The 18,086-nt window shown below is 47.3% G+C and overlaps 1 protein-coding gene across 1 annotated transcript in view; it reads right to left on the reverse strand.

Moving 5' to 3' along the window:
• Positions 1-18,086, reverse strand: part of Il6r (interleukin 6 receptor) — a 50,256-nt gene that overhangs the window by 2,275 nt on the left and 29,895 nt on the right. Inside the window, exons 6-9 of the mRNA XM_042681742.1 lie at positions 17,794-17,935; positions 8,401-8,444; positions 7,006-7,066; positions 3,921-4,014 (exon numbers count right to left, since the gene is read on the reverse strand). Of these exons, the coding sequence (XP_042537676.1) occupies positions 3,921-4,014; positions 7,006-7,066; positions 8,401-8,444; positions 17,794-17,935 (341 nt within the window). The remainder of the gene's footprint in view (positions 1-3,920; positions 4,015-7,005; positions 7,067-8,400; positions 8,445-17,793; positions 17,936-18,086) is intronic.

Below are 18,086 nucleotides of genomic sequence, written 5' to 3' on the forward strand. Positions count from 1 at the left end.
AAGTGTGCTGAGAGAGGCAGCCAGCCAGGGCCTCCTTGCCTCCTTTTTGTTTCCCCTGTGGTGCTCAACCTGCTGCCTACTATCCCAGAACAGAGAGTGAGTGAGCTTGGTGACCTCTCCTCTCTCCTCCATCCCATCAAATCCCAGTTACTTGCCTGGTGCTAGTGGCTCACGCCTATAATCCTAGCTACTCAGAAGGCTGAGATCTGGTGATCTAGGTTTGGGGCAGGAAAGTTCATGAGACTCTTATCGCCAATAAACTACTCAGAAAAAGGGGGAATTGGTATTGTGGCTTAAGTCACAGAGTGCTAGCATTGAGCAAAAGGAGCGCAGGGACAGAGCCCAGGCCCAGAGTTCAAGCCCCATGACAAAAAAAAAAAAAATTTAAGGGAGTTGAGCATTTTCTTTCGGCTTCTTTTTATATCAGCAGGCTATTCCTGTCCTTGTTATGATAAATAATTGATAGCTGGCTCCAAATCGGCCATTGGCGCTGTATCTGCCATTGGCTTTTTGCCTGTTATCCAATGGAATAAACAATCTGGGGAGTGTTACTTAGGGTTTGGCCATTTGGAAACCTCACAGGAAGGCAGCCCCACAGGGGTGCTTACTGGACCTCTGTCCCCCCCCCCCCCCCCCACTCGCCCGGTCTCCACCTCCCAGTCTTTGAGTGAAGCCCTCCTCCTCTGTAAAAAGACCAAGGGTACACTACACTCAGGATTGTGAAATATTCTCACTCTCTGACCCAGGAACTCCTAGGAATACACTCTAAAGAAATAAGAGGAAGGAAAAAGCTTTGAGCACAAAGATGTTCGATGCAGTGTTATTTATAAAAGCAAAATATCCAAATGCCCAAATATGAGGAGTTTGGTTAAGTGAACTTGGATACATGTCCCTACTAGAGGAATCTGTTGCTAATATAAGTGAGGTTTATAAATTCTATGGGGAAAAAAGTGCTTGTGTGAGAATGCTAAATTTAACCAGTAGGATTCAGAGTTCTGAATAATCATGGCTAAGTCAAACCAAACAAGATACTTAGGCAGAAAAAAAAACCCTAAATACTGTCTTTGATCCTGCTATGTTCATTTTGTACAAATCCACATGTGTTTACCTTTATGCATGTGTCCTTTTCTGTATGTTTGTTAAACTCTAACCATACTTACATTTTAAGAATTAATGGTGGGAGTCTCTAACTCTCATTTCCTGAATAAGAAGCAGAGAATGTTTCTTTCTCCTATTTCTCTCTACTTTAACTTTGCTATACCAAAATATATCCTTGCTTACACTTAAAAAAATTAACAGTGGCCATCTTTGAATAATGCTTTTCTATTTGTCAATATTTAGCAAATTACCTATAATAATCACATACAAATGTGCACGCAGGCATACACACACACAACGCACACAAACCACAATCCCTACTGAGTTGTTGTGGGGGTTTTTTGTCGGTCATGGGCTTGAACTCTGGGCCTGGGCACTGTCCCTCAGCTCTTCAGCTCAAGGCTAGTGCTCTACCACTTGAGCCACAGCGCCACTTCCAGTTTTTCCTGCTTATATGGTGCTGAGGAATCGAACCCAAGGCCTCAGGCATGCGAGGCAAGCACTCTACCACTGAGCCACCTTCCCAGCCCCTCTACCAATATTTTTAACCAAGATGAAACTATCTCTGCCCTCAGTTATTGTTGTTGTTGTTGTTTTAATAGCTGGATGGGCAATGGAGAAAGGTGAGCTTTCCTCTTGAGATATTTTGAGAAGAGAACCCCCTTCTGAAAATCCTAAATTCAAAGACAACCTTGAGACCAGCCAGAGGCCCAATACACTTCCTCATGGTACAGGTGGGTATGAAAAAGTGATACCCGGGCTGGGAAGGTGGCTCAGTGGTAGAGCACTTGCCTTGCATGCATGAGGCCCTGGGTTCGATTCCTCAGCACCACATAAGCAGAAAAAGCCAGAAGTGGCACTGTGGCTCAAGTGGTAGAACACTAGCCTTGAGCTGAAGAGCTAAGGGACAGTGCCCAGGTCCAGAGTTCAGGTAAAAAAAAAAGAAAGAAAAGAAAAAGAAAAAGTGATACAAGAGTTTAAACTCAGGGACTCAAATTTGCTAAGCAAGAGCTCTGCCATCCACTTATCCCTCCAGCCCTTCTTTGCTTTTTTAATATTTTCCCAATAGGGTCTCATACTTTAAAAAACAACAAAAACAAAAAAAGCTGGGCAGGCCTCAGATCATGATTCTCCTACCTATGATTCCTGACTAGCTGGGATTCCGGGCGCAGGCCACCATCCCTAGCTCTCAATACCTTTTTCTTGACAAGAGGGATTTGAGAACTAGTGGAGTTTTTCCTTTGAAATGAGTCTCTCTAAATAACTTTACCAAATACAAAAGAAAATGGAAACTCACCAGGCTAAGAAATAAATTGCTGTAGCCAGGTGCCGGTGGCTCACACCTGTAATCCTAGCTATCAGGAGGCTGAGATCTGAGAATCATAGTTCAAATCCAGCCCAGGCAGGAAAGTCCGTGAGACTCTTATCTCCAATAAAACCACTAGAAAACCGGAAGTGGCACTGTGGCTCAAGCAGTAGAGCACTCTCCTTGAGCTGAAGAGCTCAGGGACAGCACCCAAGCCCAGAGTTCAAGCCCCACAACCAACAAAAAAAAGAAAAAGAAAAAGAAATGAATTGCTGATACATTTTCTGGGGTACAGGGCATTTGCTCTGTGCTGCAGAGAGTCTGGTTGTTTAGCAATCAGCCAGCATCCAAGCATCATTAGCAGGTAAGCAAACTTGGCTCTGACACTTCTCTGTTAGTGGTTAATAGCCCACCATGATGGAGCTGCTGGCTAAGAGACCACGGTGAGACCTTGCTGGGCCCTATCTTAGCCAGGCTAATAGCAGGCTGGCGCCTTGGCAAGGCTCTCGAGGATGTACTCCAGCCTGGGTCTTGGTTGTACTTGGGCAAGCATTTTACTTGGCCTGTTCCCTCATTTGTCAATTAAAGAATTTAACTAAATGATCCATAAGGCCCCATCCATAGATTGTGAGCTTTGGGGTTGAATCTTGGCCTTGTTCTTACTAATAACACCCCTTTCAAGTTTTAATTTCTTCATCTGACAAACAGAAGCCATCTGACATCCACTTCTGTAGCTATGTAGTAGATTCCAAGCAAAGCCTGTTGAAGAAATAATGCAGAAATAGAAGCAAAATGCTCAAGTGTGTGACTATGGTAAAGTGAGAAATCCCTTCCCAGGCAGGGAATAGCTCCTTTATTACTTCATTGAAAATCAGGCTGGGTGCCAGGGGCTCACGTAAGAAGATTCCCACCCCCACTCCCCTCTCTCTCCAGTCCTAGGGCTTGAACTCAGGGCCTGGGCACTGTCCCTGAGCTTCTTTTGCTCATGGCTAGCACTCTACCACTTGAGCCACAGTGCCATTTCCTGCTTTCTCTGTATGTGGTACTAGGGAATCAAACCCAGGGCTTCATGCATGCTAGGCAAGCACTCTACCACTAAGCTACATTCCCAGCCCAACCTAAGACTCTTATCTCCAATTAATTAGCAAAAAAGCCAGAAGTGGAGAAGTGCCTCAAGAGGTAGCTCACCAAGCTCTCTCCTCATCCGATCAGCTGACTTCCTCCTAAAGTGTCAGTCTGTTTTCCTTCCTACTCCTGCTCTGTTGAAGCTTGGCCACTCCTGCAAATTACCTCTCCACATCTGGCTTCCTCTCTAGATGGTACTGTCTCCTACAGCCCCTGAAACAGGTGCTGTGTGTTACATGTGTTAATATGTATGCTTTTGCTGAGTGAGGAAATGAATGAGCAAATACTCTGCAAATTTTGATGACCAGATGTGCAAAGGAAAACTAAGAAATACAAGAACAGAACAGAGCCACCTCCCCTCCCCCACCCTGTCCCCCACAGCCCATCTTACCTCAGGATAATGCCAATACAGAGGAGGGACCCAAACGCCAGGCTGCCTCCAGCCGCCAGGAATGTGGGCAGTGATGAAGAAGAAGAATCTTGTACTAGGAAAGAAAAAAGGAAGGAAGGGGGAGGGGGAAGAGGAGGGGGAGGATGGGAAGGGGGAAGGAGAGGGGGAGAAGGGCACTCAGCTGGCTGTGGAAAGCCTCACAGAAGCCCCTCCCACCCCCAACAGAAAACAGCTCAGGTAAATAGCAAAAAGCTGCCAGTTTTCTGGCCAGAACCAGCTCTAGGATCACTCCAGCACAATCAGGCAGAGCCCAGGATTCCACTTCTTGGTGAGACATATACCTCAAGCTCGGTTTCTGAGTTCCTGTGGTCAGCCACAGACGCCCACTGACTTTCAGCATGGCTTTCCTGGTGGTGGCATGTAGTCTGCCCCCACAGGCACAGGACCAGGGGAACGCCAAGAATAGAAGGTTCTGGGGACTTCTTGATTGCAGTTCCATTGAGGGCCATGCCAAAGAGGCTCAGAAACTTTCAATCAAGTGTTTGTGCATTGGGATGTCATCTCTTGCCTTCCTCCACCACCCCTCAGCTTGGTCCTCAAGCCCCAGCCATTGAATTTCTCTTGGTTATTGGATGTGCCACTGGCCCTTTCCCTCGGAGTTCCCCTCCCACTGCCCCCCTTCTCTCCCAAAATGACCTTCCCATCTTTGCTGTCCAGTTTTGACTCTGCCATTTTTTTTTTTTTTTTTTTTGTCTCTGAAGAGGTGAGGTCACCTACTCCAATCTGGGCAAGTGTTCCTGGTTATTCCCCCAGTTCTTCCTCTAGTCTGACTCTCGTAAAGCAGAGGTCATGTGGGCCTTTCTCACTATTATACTCCCAAACTGCTCCAAGAGTGCCTTGCATAAAGCTGGTCCTTCAAAACATCTCATCAAACAGAAGGAAGAACAATCTAGCTTCCTTAGTAGCCATGTCTCTCCCTGGCAATGCCCTTTTTACAACTGTTGACCTGGGCATAGGGGACATATAAGCAAAACCATCATTCTCACTGGCTTGGTGAGAAGTCATGGTGGACCCAGGACTCAGGCTCTTCTTTCCCTAAAGGCAACCACTGTGGTTGCGATGCCACCAGCCCCTGCTGAAGCTACGAATGAACCCAGACTGGCAAATGACTATGGGCCACAGGGTCAATCTCTTCAAGGGTATCCCACATCTTGATGGAAACAGCAGGATGTTTATTGGATTCTTTATTAACATTTCATTCTCTTTTATACCTATCCCTCTATTCAGTAAATATTTATTGGGTATCTATCATGTGTCAGGCTTTGTTTGAAGCCTCAAAGGTGCAAAAAGAGGAAAAAGGAAAGCCGGGCACTGGTGGCTCACGCCTGGAATCCTAGCTACTCAGGAGGCTGAGATCTGAGGATCGCGGTTCAAAGCCAACCCGGGCAGGAGAGACCGTGAGACTCCTATCTCCAATAAACCACCAGAAAACCGGAAGTGGCGCTGTAGCTCAAGTGGTAGAGCGCTCGCCTTGAGCTGAAGAGCTGAAGGACAGCGCCCAGGCCCAGAGTTCAAGCCCCACGACCGACAAAAAAAAAAAAAAGAGGAAAAAGGATATAGGGAAACTCAAGCATCTTTCTCCACAGCTGCCCTTGGATGCCCCATCTCCTGTCACATGCCATTCAAGGCCCATTTCAAATGGCACCAGCTGGCTGTGCTCTCTCAATCCACCTTGCTTTATCCCCTTTTTGCTACAGCTACTAGTCTACTGTGCCCAAGGCTGCCCACAGCACAGCATACTTCCTGAGAACAGGGACAGACCAGGTACTGAGTCCCTAGCTGTGCCAAGCTCAGTCCTAAGTATTTAGCAGGTACTTCCTAGCTGTGCAATACCACAACAAGGCTGTGCAACTAGAAGGCACTGCAGGTGAAAGGCTGAGGTATGAACAGGAATCTGCAGGATAACCAAGCTGGGACTTCCTCAAGCTTGAGAGTCATCAGCTGTAGTTGCTCAAGTACTGAACTCTGAAGTCAGGACTTCATGTTTACTCTGAGCAAAACAAACACAGAACCTATGACCTTTCTTCTCTCTGTCTCTCTGTCTGTCTCTGTCTCTCTGTCTGTCTCTGTCTCTCTGTCTGTCTCTCTCTCTGTCTCTGTCTGCCTGCCTGTCTGTCTGTCTGTCTGTCTGTCTCTCTCTCTGTCTCTCTGTTCTTTGTCTGTCTCTCTCTCTTGCCAGTCTTGGGGCTTGAAGTCAGGACCTGGGCACTGTCCCTGAGCTTCTTTTGCTCAAGGCTAGCACTCTACCACTTGAGCTACAGTGCCGCTTCTGGTTTTTTCTGTGTATGTGGTACTGAGGAATCAAACCCAGGGCTTCATGTATGCTAGGCAAGCACTCTGCCACTAGGCCACATTCCCAGCCCCATGGCTTTTCTGGAATAAATGTTGGTAAGCTTTCCTGGTTTTGCGGGTTATAAGAAATGAGAAGCATTGGAATTGAAGGCACCCAAATCAGAAATTCCCCTCAACGATTTTCCAGTTCAGATTCCTGAAATTAGGTATACATTACACTCATTTGTTTTGTAGGCCAATTGCAAAATAACTTCACTGATTTATCCCATTGGCCCCTCACTATATTTTAGCACACAATATCATGCTTAAAAAGGTCACTGGTAGGCTCACGCCTGTAATCCTAGCTACTCAGAAGGCTAAAATCTGAGAATTGTGGTTTGAGGCCAGCCTGGGCAAGAAAGTCCATGAGACTGTTATTTCTAATTAACCATCCCCCCAAAAAAGCCAAAAGTGGAGCTGTGGCTCAGTGGTAAAGCACAATCCTACTACTAAGGGACAATGCCCAAGCTTTGAATTCAAAGATAGATAGATAGATAGATAGATAGATAGATAGATAGATAGATAGATAGATAGATAGATAGATAGATAGATAGATAGATAGATAGATAGATCAAGCTTAAGCATATAAAGAAATATTGTTGCTATTAATCCTTGGCCAACTGTCCAAAGAAGAGATTTTTCTGCAAACTCCAGAAAAACTTTCTACAGGATTCCAACAATTTCCAACCCTTACCTGGGAGGCTTGTTGCTTTTGGAGAACTGCTGTTGGCATCTTCCTCTTCCTCAGCAGTGGTCTGAGAGAGAGAGAGAGAGAGAGTGCGCTCATCCCAGGCCTGGCTCTACATAGTTCATCATTCAGACCCAGCCTGATGTCACTTCCTCCTCAAAGCTTCCCTGCCAGAGCATTCTTTCCTCACAAAACTCCCATTATCACCATTATTTGCAATATCTGTATCCTTACTTGACATGCTAGAGGTAGCTTCTGTCTGCTTCTCCACCAAAAGCTGGAAGGCACAACCCCCCTCCCCATCCCCACTCCACACACACTGGGTGTTCAGCAATTGCCCTTTTAGGTGGTGCTTCCATGCAGGTACCAACACTTACCAGCATCCAACCTCTGTGACCTTGGGCAGATCTCTGAGCCCATGGGGGCCTCAGCTCTGCTCCCTTGTGGAATCATGTGAGGACTGACTGAATGAGAAGGGGTGAAAATTGAGCCCATAAAAAAATAATGCTTGCCTGGGCTAGGAATATGGCTTAGTGGTAGAGTGCTTGCCTAGCATACATGAAGCCCTGGGTTTGATTCCTCAGTATCACATGCACAGAAAAAGCCAGAAGTGGTACTGTGCTAGAGTGCTAGTCTTGAACAAAAAGAAGCTCAGGGACAGTGCCCAAGGCCCTGAGTTCAAGCCCTAGGATGGGCAAAATAAAACAAAACAAATGCTTGCTTACCAAGTGCAAAGCTCTGAGATCCATCCCCAGCCTCAGAAACAAGGGAAGAAGAGGAGGAAGACGGAATAAGATGCCTGGTTCAGAGTTTTACAGGTGGACCAGGCCTCAGTGGAGGTGTCAGTTCCCCTAGGAGCTGTACTGGGAACTCTCTAGCCTAAGGGCATGGCTTTCACTGGCAGCTGTGCTGAAGTTGCCTGGATGAGCTTTCGGAGCCCAGGCTCCCTTCTCTGTGTTGCCCAGCTCCCAGAATGGCTTAGCATTGAGGGAATTAAGGACCAAGGTAGGAGATATAGTTGGATGGAAAATTGGATTACTCAAGGAATTTGTTAAGCAGCTTCCGAGGTAATCCTCTTTCCAGCAAATTATACCAGGCATCCACAGGGGAAAGACTCAGATAAAGTGCATCTGTTGAAAGCAAAGGCATTACATCATGTCCAAAAGGCCCAGAGATGCAGCAGTAGCTAGACACCGGGCAATTCAATGCGTCAGGCAGGGCTGCTCCATGCTCTCCAGGCCCCAGCATGGAACAGCTATATCCCTGCACAGAGACTTGGGGAGGATAGAAGATCTGCCTCTCAGCAGAGCTGGGATGGACACTCAATTCTGTCTGGTGACACCCACACTCCTAACAACCAAGCATGGCTACCCTGACCCTTTTACAAGAACATGGGCTCACCTGCATGGCAGGGTACAGAGTCACGGCTGGAGTACTCCTGGATTCTGCAGATAGAAAGAAGGGTCATCATTATTAAGTCATGGATCCTAGAGTCTTATCAGATGGGCTCCAAAGCAGAATAAAGATTATCACAATGTTGTTGTTGTTTGTTTGTTTGTTGTCAGTCATGGGACTTGAACTCTGGGCCTGGGTGCTGTCCTTCAGCTCAAGGCTAGTGAACTACCACTTGAGCCACAGCACCACTTCTGGATTTTTCTGTTTATGTGGTGCTAAGGAATCGAACCCAGGGACTCATGCATGCAAGGCAAGCACTCTACCACTGAGCCACCTTCCCAGCCCCACAATGTTATTTTTTTTTAAACTAATGCTATCTGGGTGTGGGTGGCTCATGCCTATAATCCTCGCTACTCAGGAGGCTGAGATCTGAGGACTGAGGTTCGAAGCCAGCCCAGAGAGGAAAGTTCTTAAGACTCTTATCTCCAATTAAGCACCAAAAAATGCTCTAAATGGGATTTGGCTCCAGTGGTAGAACACCAGCCTTGAGAGAAAAGGCCAATCCGGAGTGCAAGGCCCTGAGTTTAAGCCCCAGTAACTAGCTAGCACCAAAAAATAAATAAAAGCCTGATACTGGAAATAACTAAAGATTTCCCTAAGGCACGAGCTATACAAATAATAATAGAGCCATATAATGTAGTAGACTTGAAAACTATTTTGCACAATGTTCACAATCATCAACACATCACATTGGACCAGACATTGTGGCACTACTTGAGAAGAAGAAGCCAGATTGTCATGAGTTCAAGTGCAAAATTAGTGAGAAGCAATCTAACAATGAAATACAAACAAACGAGCTGAGGGGAAGGGAAACATGGCTCAAGAGGTAAAATGCTTGCCTGGCATGTGCAAGGCCTCAGGTCAACAAAATTAGAAAATCCACATCTTAGTGTATTCATATAGAGGCCAAATTATTATGTGTCAGTTAAAAGTAAAATCAAACTAGCTGGGTACATGTGGCTCACAACTATAATCCTAGCGACTCAGGAGGCTGAGTTCTATGGATCACGATTTGAAGCCAGCCTGGGCAAGAAAGTTCATGAGATTCTTATTTTCAATTGACTACCAGAAAACCAGAAATAGTGTTGTGGCTCAAAGTGGTAGAGCCCTAGCCTTGAGCAAAAGAGCTCAGAGACAGTGCCCAGGCCCCAAGTTCAAGCCCCATGACTGACCAAAAAGAAGTGCAAGATTAATCTGGGTTCTGGCCTTTAATCCTTGCTACTCAGGAGGCTGGCCCAAAGCCAGCCCTTGCAGGAAAGTCCATGAGACTCTTTTTTTTTTTTTTTTTTGGGTCCAGACGTGGGGCCTGAACTCTGGGCCTGGGCGCTGTCCCTCAGCTCTTCAGCTCAAGGCTAGCACTCTACCACTTGAGCCACAGCGCCACTCCAGCTTTTTTCTTTTTGCTTATGTGGTGCTGAGGAATCGAACCCAGGGCCTCATGCATGCAAGGCAAGCGCTCTACCACTGAGCCATCTTCCCAGCCCAGGAAAGTCCATGAGACTCTTATCTCCAATAAACTACTCAAGCTGTAAGTGGCACTGTGGTTCAAGTGGTAGAGCACTAGCCTTGAGTAGAAAGGCTCAGGGACAACACCCAAGCCCTGAGTTCAAGTCCCAGGACTGGCAAAAAAAAAAAAAAGTAAGACAAAAAGTCTTTATATATTTCTAAAGAAACATTTATTTAGCTATTTATGTGGTGGTACTAGGGTTTGAGCTTAAGACCCTGTGTTTGCTAGGAAGGTACTCTACCAACTGAGCCACACCTCCAGCTGGTTATTTTTCAGATTAGGTCTTACACTTCTGCATGGGCCAGACTGTGATCCTCCCACCTCTACCTCCCAAGAAGCTAGGACTACAGGCATATACCACTATGCCGAGTACTATATTATTTTTATCTATTGTATATTTTACTATATGTATTCATACATAGGATAGAAGATAGAAGGACCCTCATCACCAGATATAAGCACTATTAACAATTTCATTTCCTTCCTTTCACCTTGTGCAACAAAAATATATAACATAATCAGTGACTCCTTGCCGGCCTGAATGGGCTTCGCACCCCTACAGGAGCAGGGATATGGACCGGGCTTTCTCTCATGGCCACACTGCTGCATGAGAACAAGGTTTCTGCAGAAATCTCCAAAAGGGAGGCCAAGAATCAAAGAGTCCTAGCATGGGAATGTGTCCAGCAGCAAATACAAGCCCAAGGGAACAGACACTGAACCATGACAGGCGATGGCTGGAACGCTCAGGGTTTCCCAAATATTTTCCTGTCAGCCATCATTATTCCATCAAGAGGGAAAAAAAAAAAAAAAAAACGTTAAAAATACCACTAAAATGGTTTACACCAAGATCTACTCCCTGAACCAGGAGTAGAATCATGAATGCTTGAGCGGGTGGTAAGGAGTGGGAGTTTCTCACCTAACTGGAAATGGGGAGCAAACCACACATTAGTCACACTGGAGGGGTGGAAAGAACTCAAACAGGCCCAGAGAGGGAAGGCTACTTGTCTAAACTCATGCAGTAAGTTAACCCCAGAATCAAACTTTCTTTCCTTTTCTTTCCTTCTTTCCCTTCCTTCCTTCCTGCCTGCCTGCCTGCCTTCCTGCTTTCCTTCCTTCCTGCTTTCCTTCCTTCCTTCCTTCTTTCCTTCCTTTGTCATTAATAGGACTTGAACTCAGGGCCTCACAGTCTCACTTGGTTTTTTCACATAAGACTAATGTCCTACCACTTGAACACCTCCCCTTGTGACTTTTTGTTGGTTAGTTGGAGATGAGAGATGGGTAGACTACGTAGGCTGGTTTGAAATGCAGTCCTCAGATCTTAGCCTCCTGAGTAGCTAGGATTACAGGTGTGAGCCACTGGCACCCACCTGGGACCCAGTTTCTTATTCCTTTGTGCTTTTCTCTGGCAGCCTAGTAGAGAACAATGAACACCTGGCAGGAGTGAAAGACGGATGAGCAGAACATGGTGATGGAGCTGCTAGAATAAAAGTTAAAACCAGTAGACAAAGACAGAGCTAAACAGCAATACAGCTGAGCACAGATGGTCATAGAGCAGAGGTTTCCCAGATCCCACCATACAGCACCATCTTGAACCTTTTAGGCCCCGCCCTAAACCTATGGCCTTAAAGCTTTGGCTGTGAGACCCAGCTACCAGGGTTCTTTAAAGTTCTCCAAGCCTAGGGCTGGGAAGTTGGCTCAGTGGTAGTGCACTTGCCTTGCATGCCAGAGGCCCTGGGTTCGATTCCTCAGCACCACATAAGCAAAAAGAAAAAAGCCGGAAGTGGCGCTGTGGCTCAAGTGGTAGAGCGCTAGCCTTGAGCTGAAGAGCTGAGGGATAGTGCCCAGGCCCAGAGTTCAGGCTCCACGACCGGACCCAGAAAAAAAAATAAAAAAGTTCTCCAAGCCCAGAGACTTGTCAGGGAGAAGGGGAAACCCAACCCCACATAGCATTCAGTACTGTGATGTTTAACCTCCCTCTGGTGGTTCCTGTCTCATGGGATTAAGTGGGAAATTTATTTTTGGAATTATCTTGAATAACTCACAAAGTAACCAGAAGCAATCAAATGTTGCTAATGTGAAACTAAATAAAGTCTTCAAACAACATGAGTATTTTTTTTAAGCTCCCAAGATGACTCTGGGAACCCTGATCAGATCATTTTGTCTCATGTGAGGGCGGTGGCAGCTCTTGAGTAATGATAGTTATCCCCATTTCACTGATGAGGAAACCAATAGGGAGAGTAACCCAGATGAGTCTGATCACACCTGTAATCCTAACTACTCAGGAGGCTGTGAGATCTGAGGATAGTGGTTTGATAGCAGGCAAGAAAGTCTATAAGACTCTTATCTCCAGTTAACCACCCACCCAGAAACTGGAAGTGAAGCTGTGGCTCAAGTGGTAGAATACCAGCCTTGAGCAAAAAAAGTTAAGGGACAGCACTCAGGGCCTCCTGAGTTCAATCCCCAGAACCAGCATAAAAGAAGAGACTACTACAGATGTTGACAGCTGCACTTGGCCCTCATGCTCCACAAGACAGGTGCTATTGACTGTGAACAGTATGTGGGCTTAGAAAGCCTGGAGACTCCATTAATAGCAGGTAGAATAATTTTCTGTTTCCCTTCCATTCATTTATATTTCCTTTGGTTTTGTGTTTTGTGCTGGTAATGGGTGCAGGTCCTTATACATGTTAAACATTTGTTCTATCACAGACACACAGCCCAGTCCTTTTATAGCTCTTGTTTAGGGGAGTGGGGGTTTGAATTCGGGGCCTCATATTTTCTGGGCAGGTGTTAGCAGGCATGAGAGAGAAATGGGACTGGCAGGCGACACAGCTTCCAGTGCTATAATCTATTGTTCTCTTTCCGTGGTCATTGTGAAGCCTGATAACCCTAGTAGACAAGTTTGGGGTTTGGGTTTTTTAAGAAGCAGGTGTTATTATTTCCCTTTGACAAATAACCATACTGGGCTCAGCAAGGTGTTTCCCCAAGGTCATCCCAAGAGACCCAAGTCTGCCTCCAGCCCAGTGCTGAGTTCCAGGTGGCAAGTGGGAGTGGCCTAGGCACTTCGTGAAACAGATTTGAGAACACTGCCACACTGGGCTCAGAGGAAGGGAAAGTGGGGGAGCAGGCAGAGTAGGAAGCGGGCAAGAGCTCTTCAGAGCTGTGCAACCACACACTCTTCAATCTGCACACTGTCCCCGGGAGGGGGGAACGAAATGACTCCCAGAACTGGATAGCCAAAGGGCTGCAGATCACATGTAGCCTCTAAGCTCTAGACCAGAGGAGCCTGCTTCCTGAAGAGGCCTAGTCCTGGCCTTCGATACCTTACAAACACAAACCCCCAGCCTTCTCCCACCCTGAGGTTCCTGTTCTAGGGGGAATACAGACAGGGCTTCATGGGATTTTTCAAGGAGCATCATACAACCCTCTTCTGCCTAATGGGCTTTTCCTAGACACCTTGTCCTATGCTCATTCTGAAAATGAGATCTTGGAGACCCCCAGATTCAACATCACTGCCACCAAGAATTCCTACAATAAACCAGAAATTAGTTCTCCAGCATCCACAGAGGTTGATGGCAGTGAACTGGATTTGCTGTCCAAAGCAGAGACCTCCAGATTGTATGACTCAGATACCTCTCCATCCCCCTAGGTCCCCATTTCTGTACTTAGATGCAGAAGCTGTTTGTGCTGGCCAGGCCCAGCCTCAAGGGGGCAGTACCTGCTGTAGGTCAGGCTCCTAAGTTCCATGAGCCCTCACTCTCACTACCAACCACCCCAGCTCCCCCAAGGCCACTTCCAGCTGCCAGACTTAGACCTCCCAGGCAGACAGAACCGTGTTCTGTACTGGGGTTTCAACTTAGCTTGCTAGGCAAGTGCTTTAGTACTTGAGCTACACTTCCTAGTCTTTCTTGCTTTTTTTTTTTTTTTTTGAGAGGGTGTCCCCGTCATAGGGCTTGAACTCTGGGCCTGGGCGCTGTCCCTCAGCTCTTCAGCTCAAGACTAGCACTCTACCACTTGAGCCACAGCGCCACTTCCAGCTTTTTTCTTTTTGCTTATGTGGTGCTGAGGAATCAAACCCAGGGCCTCATGCATGCAAGGCAAGCGCTCTACCACTGAGCCACCTTCCCAACTCTCTTTCTTGCTTTTGAGTTTTTATTTTGTTTTGTTTTGCTGGTCCAGAGTCTTGAACTCAAGGCCTGGATGCTGTCCCTGAGCTTTTGTACTCAAGGCTAGTGTTCTACCTCTTAAGCCACAGCTCTACTTTTGGCTTTTTGGTAGTTAATTGGAGATAAGAGTCTCAAGGATGGTGCTGGGAAGGTGGCTCAGTGGTAGAGCGCTTGCCTTGCATGCATGAGGCTCTGGGTTCGATTCCTCAGCACCACATAAGCAAAAAGAAATAAGCGGGAAGTGGCGCTGTGGCTCAAGTGCTAGAGCGCTAGCCTTGAGCTGAAGAGCTGAGGGACAGCGCCCAGGACCAGAGTTCAGGCCCCACGACCAGACTCCTCCCCCCCCCCCAAAAAAAAAGTCTCAAGGACTTTCCTTTCCCAGGCTGACTTCAAACCATGATCCTCAGCTCTCAGCCTCCTGAGTACCTAGGATTACAGGTGTGAGCCACCAGCTCCTGGCAAGGACCTAGAGGTTTTTGTCTGGCCAGCCTTGACCATCATACTTCCACTTAAACCATGTAGCTAGGATGACAGGCATGGGCCAGCACACTCAGCTTGTATGTAGGGGGGGCGGGTTGAGATGACATCTCACTAACTTCTTTTTGTCTGGGCTGGCCTCAAACTGCTATCCTCCTCATTTCCACCTCACTGAGTAGCTGAGATTACAGATGTGAGCCACTGCTCTCAGCTATGCCAGACCTTTTTTTTTTTTTCCCCCAGTCGTAGGGCTTGAACTCTGGGCCTGGGCGCTGTCCCTGAGCTCTTTAGCTCAAGGCGAGCACTCTACCACTTGAGCCACAGTGCCACTTCCGGTTTTCTAGTGGTTAACTGGAGATAAGAGTCTCAGGGACTTTCCTGCCCGGGCTGGCTTTGAACCGAGATCCTCAGATCTCAGCCTCCTGAGTAACTAGGATTACAGGCATGAGTCACCGGCGCCGGGCTCCATACCATTTTTTTTTGGGGGGGGGGGGTCCGGTCGTGGGGCCTGAACTCTGGGCCTGGGCACTGTCCCTCAGCTCTTCAGCTCAAGGCTAGCACTCTACCACTTGAGCCACAGCACCACTTCCGGCTTTTTTCTTTTTGCTTATGTGGTGCTGAGGAATTGAACCCAGAGCCTCAGGCATGCAAGGCAAGCGCTCCACCACTGAGCCACCTTCCCAGCCCCTCCATACCATTTTTAAAGAACATTTTTTCCCAGTAGACAAAAAAAATCATTAAAAGGCAGGATTCTCACTTGACAGATGACAAGACTTGAGGCTCTAAGAGACTAACTTTGCTGATGTCATCCAACCCTGTACCAAGTCTAATGCTCTTCCTATGACCTCTGTCCCACGGACAGCATAGTGAGTGCATCAACACTGTGAACCGCCCAGCCATACCTGATCAGCTAGGCACTCCTCATCCCCGCCCTCCCGCCCACCCTCCCCAGTTCCTAATCTAAACCCCTCTGGCCTCAGAATCACCCAAGTTCCTCTTGCTCTGTCCCAAGTTGAGAGGCAAGTGGTAGGTTTCCCTCTGGTCTGTCTTCACCCCTGAATTTAATGCTGTCTCCAAAAGCAATCAGAATAAGATGAGGAGCAGCTGCCTGAGGAGAAGAAATCAAATATTCTGCGTGCACTCAGCCAGGTACACCAGCACTGGCCCCGAGGCTAGAAACCTGAGATTGTTCCCAGAGCTGGCAGCTGGCCCCTGCCACGCCCTCCAGACCTTCCACCAGAGGAAAGATAGGGAAAAAAATCACTGGGCTTAGTGGTAGGTGAGCAGGCTGGTGAGGAACCCACACACCATCTAACACACAGCCTGCGAAGAGGAACACAAGAGGCAGGTCTTCCTAGAACTCCAGGAGAGTTCAGAGACACATCAGGTCCACCCAGAGAACAAAGCAAGGACCAGAGAGACCAAGTATCCACCCACAGATCAGTGAATACACAAAATGTGCTACTTCTGTATAATAGAACATTATTCAACCTGAAAAAGGAAGGTACTTTGCACACATGCCATAGTATGAATGAACCTTAAAGATACTATTTTAAGCCAGACAGAGGACAAATCCTTACAATCCCATTACTTGAAGTATCTAGAGCAAACTCAGAAACGAAGTAGCATGGTGGCTGCAGAGGCTAGAGAAAGGGCTGATGACTGCCCAGTTGCTTAAAGGATTTGGAACTCCAGTTTTGCAAGATGAAAAACATGCTGGGCATCAATGGTGTGATGATTGAAAAACATTGTGAGGACTTAATGTCACTGAACTTATACTTGTGTGTGTGTGTGTGTGTGTGTGTGTGTGTGTGTGTGTGTACTGGTATTAGGACTTAAACTGAAGGTCTGGTCACTGTCCCTTAGTTTGTTTTTTACTCAAAGATAGCACTCTACTACTTGAACCATACCTCTACTTCTGGCTTTTGCTGCCTAATTTGAGTCTCACAGAAGCTGGGCACTGCTGGCTCATGCCTTAATCCTAGCTACTCAGGAAGCTGAGATCTGAGGATCATGGTTCAAAGCCAACCCAGGCAGGAAAGTCTGTGAGGCTCTTACCACCAATTAACCACCAGAAAACTGGAAGTGACACTGTGGCTCAAAGTGGTAGAGCACTGCGTTGAGCAAAAGAGCTAAGGGACAGTGCCAAGGCTCTGAGTTCAAGCCTCACAACAACAACAACAAAAAAGAGTCTCACAGAGTCTTCTGCCTGGTCTGGCTTTGAACTGTGGTCCTCAGATCTCAACCTCCTGAGTAACTAGGATTACAGGCAGGAGCCATTGTTGTCCAGTATAATATGCCTATAATCTTTTATGGATCCTCCCACCCAGTATGAGTGGTCCTATCTTCACCTCTTCTTCTAGCTGCCTGCCCCACCCCCACCCCACCCCAGTCTGGACTGGCCTACCACAAGTGAGAAGTGTTTGAGGAACCAAGGGCTCAGTCACCAATCATATTAACTGTCGAGCACTTTAGTGTGGCCATCCTAGACTCTCCAGGCCTTATGTCAACTGCATTATGGATTCATCCAAGACCAAGCAGGCAAATACTCTTGCTCGCATAACTTCAGAAACTTGAGCAGATAAATAGAGTTGCTGTTGTTTTTTGGTTTGGGGCTTGGTTTTGTTGTTGTTGTTGGGTTTTTGTTTGTTTGTTTTGCCAGGCCTGGGGCTTGAACTCAGGGCTGGGCACTGTCGTTGAAACAGTGCTCAAGGCTAGCGCTCTATCTCTAGAGCCACAGCTTTTTTTGAGTAGCTTATTGGAGGGTCTCACAAGGAGCCGGGGGCTGTCGACTCACACCTGTAATCCTAGCTATTCAAGAGGTAAGATCTGAAGATCATGGTTCTGAGCCAGCCCGGGCAGGAAAGTCCATGAGATTCTTATCTCCAATGAAACCACTAAAAAACTGGAAGTAGCGCTGTGGCTCAAGCGGTAGAGCGCTTGCTTGCCTTGAGCTGAAGAATGCAGGGACAGCGTCCAAGCCCAGAGTTCAAGCCCCACGACCGACCAAAAAAAAGTCTCACAAGGGACTTTTCTGCCCAGGCTGGCTTCGAACCACAATCTTCAGATCTCAGCCTCTTGAGTAGCTAGGATTAAGGGTGTGCACCATAGTCACATTTTAAGCACTTGCTTGGGGGTGACTTGTCACATAGCAAAACTGAAAAGCGCCCATCCTCCCTCCACACCAAGTACCTGTCCAAGGAGTGCCAAGGACCTCCTGGCTCCAGTTGCTCCACTGGCCGAGCCCAAACTCCTCCTGGGCTCGGAGCTGCACCACGTGCCTTGTACCACGCAAGGCATCCTGGATGATGCAGCGATACTGAGAACTTCTGATCTGAGGAAGGGAGACACAGTGACTCTGGGTAGGTAGGCCCTGATGAGCAGGGAGACATGCCCTCAGCCACCCAGCCCTCACACCAAACTGGAGGCTGAGAGCAAGACAGAGTTGCCCTGAGCCACACACCCTGAAGCTATAGATCACTACA

The sequence above is a fragment of the Dipodomys spectabilis genome, unplaced genomic scaffold, assembly GCF_019054845.1.
Source record: "Dipodomys spectabilis isolate Male_0828 unplaced genomic scaffold, ASM1905484v1 ptg000069l, whole genome shotgun sequence".
NCBI lineage: Eukaryota > Metazoa > Chordata > Mammalia > Rodentia > Heteromyidae > Dipodomys > Dipodomys spectabilis.